At 37.5% G+C, this 7,068-nt stretch overlaps 1 protein-coding gene across 1 annotated transcript; it reads right to left on the reverse strand.

Annotated features, from left to right (window-relative positions):
- Positions 1 to 2,571: 2,571 nt before the first annotated feature.
- Positions 2,572 to 6,471, reverse strand: LOC131432717 (dTTP/UTP pyrophosphatase). Its single transcript, XM_058599183.1, has 4 exons — positions 6,297 to 6,471; positions 3,088 to 3,338; positions 2,870 to 3,016; positions 2,572 to 2,771 (listed from the first exon to the last, which is right to left on the reverse strand). Exons 1-4 carry the CDS (start codon positions 6,384 to 6,386, stop codon positions 2,627 to 2,629), a joined length of 633 nt encoding a protein of 210 aa, XP_058455166.1. The 5' UTR covers positions 6,387 to 6,471; the 3' UTR covers positions 2,572 to 2,626.
- Positions 6,472 to 7,068: the final 597 nt, after the last annotated feature.

Consider the following 7,068-nt stretch of genomic DNA (forward strand, 5'->3'; position numbering starts at 1 on the left):
GTTTGTCACTTTGCTCGATAATAACGGCCATTCACGACTGCCCCTGGTCATATTCATTCATAAATCAAACGCCATTTTCGACGCATTGATGAACACCGGGTTTCCACTCAAACGAATCACGTTTCATTTCGAACCGCCACCGGCTTGAACGTGTCTGTTTTCTGATGCCGTTGATGGTTGAAATATGTTTCGTGGCTATGTGGCGAAGATCTGTGCCGGATACGGATTTTCTAGATAGCACCAGTGGCTTGATTGCTGAAAAAACGAGCCGGTTCGGCGCAAAACCGTATCGGAACTGGGTGTTTGTAGTTGAACGCAAAACAAAGGTCGAATCAACCGAAATCACAAATAGCACGTATCGTCGTTGTAAAATATTTTGATATCTATGATTGATATTCAGGTAGACAAACGTTTATCTAAGTGGTGAAATGCGAAGCACTCGGGTAGATTTGATTGCTGGAATTTCATCTCGAGAGCAAGCGGTCGAAAGTCAACATTTCCGATTACGAACTCATTCAGCATTGAGTATTGGTGTAATTATTTTAAATAGTGACCATATTTTGAAACGAATCAATTAGTAAATATTCAGAAACATGACTAACTGCAAAACTTAAGACGAAAATGTTTCCAAAATTGAAAAGTGAATTTGTTTTAAATAGATAAGAATTCAACACAATTTTTTAATGGGAATGTGTGACTAATTAATATGTTAAAGCATTTCACAGTTTGTTTCAGGTTATGAGATGAAGGGACGAAATGAAAATAGGAACTCAGATGAAATAGAGATCCGTGACCTACACAGAAAGAAAAGATTAAACTTATACGACATGTAAATCGATAGTATTATGGAATAGACATCAGTTGAAACGAAAATCTGATTTAAAAAAATGATTGATGTAAAATTACATTAAGATTCATTTAATTTCTCATTGCTAGTAAGGAAGGGCGTGCATGTGCATGAAAAAAATGTAAATTCCTAAAATATTTTCATCTGTGTAATATACTATTTATATTAAACATTCGATATTCATTTTACATATTTGAGATACCGAACTTCTTTTAAAGAAATCATAACGTATATTAAAAAATATATTTTCTAAATAAATCCGACTTGTTTTTGACTTATAGAGTTTTGTTTCAATAACAACGCCGATTGTTTCAGCTAAAATAATTGTTGAAATTTAACGATCCGTTTGGTAAACCATCTACCCCGAAAATATTTTCCAATTTACTGATAATCAATTAGCTTGTTTAAGCCCCAATCTGGCCATTGAAATTACATACACTTCTAAAAATATATGGTATTACCAATCGTTACATCACCAATGCTTGGACTTTCCAGAATTGACATCGGCGACAGGTTGCCTTCACCGCGTATCACCGTTCCGCATCAACATTTGCGGATTCCAAGAAGACACACTTTTTGCGCCTAAGACTGCATAGCTGTCGCGTGTCTCACCTGTTTTCTCTTGAATATTAAACAACAGCATCAGAGGATAACCGGCTACCGGCTACCTCAGAAATCACATTCCATCGCGCACACGCCGCCACGACAGAATTGGCCTTGTCAAGTCCGTTTTTTCTTCTTTGCTTCTTTCGGTTGCGCTGTCAGGTTTACGAGCCGAGCTATCAATTGAATGAATCCCCTCGTCCAACAAGTGAGTTTGCTAACCAGCTCTCCAGGCAGTAGGTCGAATATTTTTGTATGCAAGATTGCTCGGAGATAAATTGACGTTAACTTTCAGGCTCAATTACTGCCTACCTGATGGGTTTCGAGTGAGTAATAAAATAGTACAATGAAACAAAAAAAAATCGATTCACAATACATCAATCTTACCAGCTTCTGACGTTCACCTATACGATACATTTCAGGTGGTATTCATTTGAAGTGTCAGACAGGCCTACTGGGTATTATAGTACTCGGATTCATGCATGGCTAAGCTTTCCGCTAGGTCAATTATTTTTACCTAGCACACGTGTTTACCAAAATCGGAATCGCGAGTGATTGAATTTTTTTTCTGTCGACCGTGTCTAAACCAAGGGATGATCAATTTAGTTTCGTACTTTTCTAAATATAAATTATTCGGTTTTTGAAATCGTTTTTTCCCGTTTCGCTACGAACAACTCTAGGCATAATCATGCCAATATTCATGTATATGTAAATGTTTATAGGGTTTCATGCTTGCCGACGAACCAAAGCATCCCTAACATGTGTGCCCGCCGAAGCGGCTCAGTTGAACCGGTGAAGTGTCTAGCGTTAAATTAGATTAGTCAATAAATAATTGCTCCCGGGTACTCCCGGTTCAGCTCAGTTATTCATGGCAGTAGCATCAAGATCAAGGTTCCGTGTTTGCTCAATTGAAGTAAGCAAAAAAAATAACCCTTTTTGGTTATGCGATGGAACCGTTCGATGTTCAGTCGTCATCTCCTACGGATTTACAATACAAGTTCGATCTCGCGGAAACACGATTGTTTTATACGATCATAGAAGATAAGAGCTTAACGGATTGTTTGAACACTTGCAAGAAACTTGGGACTTTCTTACAATAATATTCATCTGTTTATGTTCTTTCTGTCCTTGTCATGTATTTATTTCACTTAACAAATTAATGGACGCAGCATAGCCTCATTCAACATTATATCCGAACAGCTTACACAACTCAACCGATATCCGATACAACGGCAATCCAACCACGGTGAAAAAGTCCCCGTCAATTTTCTCGACGAATGTTCCTCCGGCACCCTGAATGCCATAACCGCCGGCTTTGTCACTGAAAAAAAAAACAAAACAAAACATAAAACCAAACCAAAAACCACAAACACTATTGAGTACGCAACGGCATTTGAAACCGTACAAAGCACTACTCACAGCGGTTCTCCAGTGTCCACGTAGGCTTGAATCTGCTCTGGTGTGGCTTTACCGAAGCTCACGGTGCAAGCTTCCGTAAACTTTACCTCCTTGTCGTGATATTTGATCACCACTCCCGTATAGACGATATGCTGGCGGCCCATCAACCTGCGAAATTCCACGCATGCTTCGAATTGCTGCAGGTTCGAAAGATGAAACGATCGACCAGATTTACTTACTCACTGAGCATCTGGAATGCGACCTCTGGGGTCTTCGGTTTTCCGTACATTTTCCCATCCATAGTAACCATCGTGTCGGCACCAACCACAATGTCTGGTCTTTGGGAAGGATCTTCGCTCACGGAAAGTCGATTGTACACTTCCAGTACCTTATGGTAGGCCGTCTCGGCGACGTACTCGCCGAATGTATAGTCCGATTTATTTAGATTTTCTTCGAACGTTGACGGACAAAGAGTGACAGCGGATAGTCCCTGCGAACGATCGAGCTTGATTAATGAGATTGATCTATCACGAATTCCTGGAGCAAAATATGTATTCAGAATTTACATGGGTAATATCATTTTGCCAGAGTTGGAAGATAAAAAAACGGATGAATTTCGGGAAATTTTTAAGTGAATCACTACTAGGCTTGAATAGTGATTTGGAAATTTTCCTAGTTCCATTTTTATTTTGGTTTCAACTCTATGATGTGCAGTTATTTCAAAACAACATATCGGAAAAGTTGCAAACTTAGTATGTACGCGTTTCACGGAACTATAGCAAAACAAGAAATAGAAAACCTGTTTTAACCACCAAGTAGTGTTAATATATTTCATATAACTCATATTTTATATTTTTATTAATATCACTAAACGATTCTTAAAAAAAACTTTCCTTTGAATCTTAACCTTTTCAATTTATACAAGTTTTGACCCAAGGTTTTAGGAATTATTCATTTTTTTGCAGTTTTGCTCTGAATTACAGTTTAAAATTTTAAACACATTTCACTCTGTTGTTTTGGAACCGGAAGTTTTTGATCGTGAATATCTCTTGTTGTATCTAACGAATCAACATAATTTTTGCTACATGCCATCGGAAATATGATCACAATTTTATGATAAAATTTTCAGTTTTGTGACATAATTTCAAATAGTTCCAAATTAAACTTTTCTGAAATGTTTGGTATAAACGAGTATCAAAGAGGATAATTCATAAGGCGCGTTTGCCTCTCTCGTATTTTTAAAGCTCATAGCTCAGTGTTCTGTGAAAGGATTTATATAACCTAACTACCAATAGAATCGAAATTTTTCAACTTAAGTGTGTATAGAAAAAGTATTGAAGTATTTCAATAGTACACTATTGAAAAACCTATCGCATTTGACCCATGTCAACACCAGCCAATCAGAACGCGTTCTGAGGAAGAGAACAAAATATCTGCTGCTGTACAACAAATCGTTCGAGAAAAATGTTCCGAAAAGTGGTGAAAATCGTAGTGAGTTCTTCAATTTGGTCCTTCTGAATGCTAGAAACGAATCCTCACAGCATATTGATAGTTTCTTTCAATAAATTATGCAAATCCGAAATGAAATAATCGACATTAAAATCCTGTATGCGGCTATTTTTGAAACCGTTAGGACAGCCCATTAGTGAAAAAGCTACAAACGAAATCACGTAAAAGAAAGCTCCTAACAAAAATTGAATCAGTTTGGATTCTATCGCCAATGCGAGCAGATGTATTTTGTGCCGTTTGCAAAGCTAGTTTCGCTTCCGACAAGAGCGATTACGTCAAAGCTGTCAGTCATTTGCATGGATAAAAAAGCATCGGTGGTGAGCATTACAAAAAATCAGCCGTTCTAATGGCTCTAAAAGTTTTCTGAAGAACTATTAGGATTTGTTGTTCGCAAATCGGAGGTAAATATCCTCAGTTTAGTGCAAATCTAGAACAGTTTGGTTAGGTTTGTGCACTTTTCGCTGTGTGAAATTCACAGTAATCGAGATCAAGTGAAGCCTTCTTTGTTTTTGCGAAAAATGTGGAAAAGGGGAATTCTTGCATAATTCATACAATTGATCATCTAATTGATATTCGGAAGTGTTAAGGAACACGTCAGTTGTTTTCGTATTCACGACATCCAGTTATGTCTCTGACATTACCCACCCGCCTTTTTATAGACGCAGACCATCTTATGTGAGTCTTAGTTTCCAAAAATCGACTTAGCTGTCTTATCTTAGAGTTCTGTTTTAAAGGGTTTAACCACTATTTCCGGTACTTCATGGGTCTTTCCTGGTTGGGAGCCGGAATCGATTCGTTTGGCCAGCAACTAGCATAACCTACAAATTCAAACAATGTTGAGCCAAATTTATAAGAATTTTTTCGTTTTGCCTTTCTCTTTAGAAAGGTACAAGAATTGTCGGAAATCCCGACTTTCGATCGGAGCCTCGGAGACCGCAAGTGTTATATACCATTCGACTCAGCTCGACGAAATCGGAAAATGTCACTGTGTGGGTACACTTTTCGAACATTTATTCTTTACGCTTAATCAACGGAGATAGCTGAACTGATTTCAACAAGTTGAGGATCTTTTGAAAGCTACTATTGGATTGTGGATCAAGTTCGAAGATCAAATGGCTGACTCTTCCGGTTCTGTAGATATAATCGTATTCTACGCAACCGACAAATAGCACTATTTTCTATCTGCACAATTTTATCAGATTTAACCAATGATCAAGTTTGATTTCCGGTTTGGAGCACACGAGTACTTTTCCGGTATTTCCGGAACCAAGAACGATGATCCGGTAAACCTAAAATCTATGTATTTGGTCAGAAGCTAACCACACTCAACTAATTAAAGAATTATACGGCTATTTGAATGTATTTGGTTCGATTTTTCCGAGTCATGTATAAAAAAAACGCTCCTGAAAATGACACTTTTATACTTATCAGCCCGTATTTCATGAAATCGTACCAGGATGAAACTCGGTAGGATAATATGAGATTGTAAGACCTTTTATTTGAACCTAAGCTTGTGAAAATTAGATGAGCAGTTTCTGAGAAAATTGATTGCACTTTATTTTGCACATTTTACCCTGTAACTCAGGACTGGAAGTCGAATGCAGATGAAATTTAATTTCAGACTATGGAACTATAAGGCCTTTCATTTGAATATACGATAAAAAAATTTCGGCTAAGCGGTCGCTGAGAAAACCGAGTAAACTTTTGTATCATTTTTTGGACATATTACCCCATTACTACCGAACCAGAAGTTCGATCCGAATGAAATTCAATAGTAAGCTATGGGACCAAGAGACCTTCCATTTGCATATAAGTTTATAAAAATCGGTCCAGCCATCTTCGAGAAAATCTAGTGCACAACTAGCGAATATCCAACTAACGAACACTCCGAGTTCCGGGTGTATTCCAGTCGTAACGTTATGTGCATTCATATACTTACAATATTTTGAATCAGCTCCTGACGTCTCGGTGATCCACTAGCAAGTACAACTCGCTTTGTTGCGAGTTGATTCAAAATTGGTTTCAACATTTTCTTAATATTCCGCCAAATTGTTATTTTCAGGAAGATTTTATTTAGAAACACTTGTACGAACACATGCTATACCGTATGACAATCAGCTGATGAATCCAGCAGCACATGCGGCAAAAGTAATCTACTGTGGCCTGAGTGTTTGACGAGGGTTGTTGTACAGGATAATTCAATTGTTGTGTGCAATAAAAACAAATTGGAAACAAGAATAATGTTGGGTTAACTTGAAGCTGCGTGCAAGATTGATGTCGACCCTCTAAGAAAAATATGTCCAACGGAGGTTCTTCGTTGATCCAATACGCTAAACCATTGGTCCGATGAATGTCCAATAAATCGTCCAACGGGAGGCAAACACGGAACAATTTTTTTTCGGTCTACAACCTCGCAGACAGAGTTCCATTGTTGATCCATTTTCAATATGAGGAGTTGGAGCCCCATTGGACTAGTTTACTGGAGAATTTTGAAAATTTATACCTTCAAATAAATACCTGTAGAATACTTCTACTTCACTTAGAATAACAACATATTTTATTGTTATATGAAAAAAACACTCAATTTCCCATAAAAAATTCTTTCCTATAATAAAAGTGTGGAAATGGAGTGTTTTTTTTTTCATATAAAAATTAAATGTGTATGCATTCAACGCGAAGTAGAAGTACTCTACAGGTATGTAGGGTTAATT

The sequence above is a fragment of the Malaya genurostris genome, chromosome 2, assembly GCF_030247185.1.
Source record: "Malaya genurostris strain Urasoe2022 chromosome 2, Malgen_1.1, whole genome shotgun sequence".
Lineage (NCBI taxonomy): Eukaryota > Metazoa > Arthropoda > Insecta > Diptera > Culicidae > Malaya > Malaya genurostris.

Excerpts from the sequence above, each read along its gene's own strand:
- LOC131432717 (XM_058599183.1), bottom strand. The coding sequence starts at position 6,386 with ATGTTGAAACCAATTTTGAATCAACTCGCAACAAAGCGAGTTGTACTT. Across the intron at positions 3,017-3,087 it reads GCATTCCAGATGCTCAGTGA|GTTGATGGGCCGCCAGCATA; the intron begins GTAAGTAAATCT and ends GGAATTTCGCAG. Across the intron at positions 2,772-2,869 it reads GTGGACACTGGAGAACCGCT|TGACAAAGCCGGCGGTTATG; the intron begins GTGAGTAGTGCT and ends TTTTTTTTTCAG.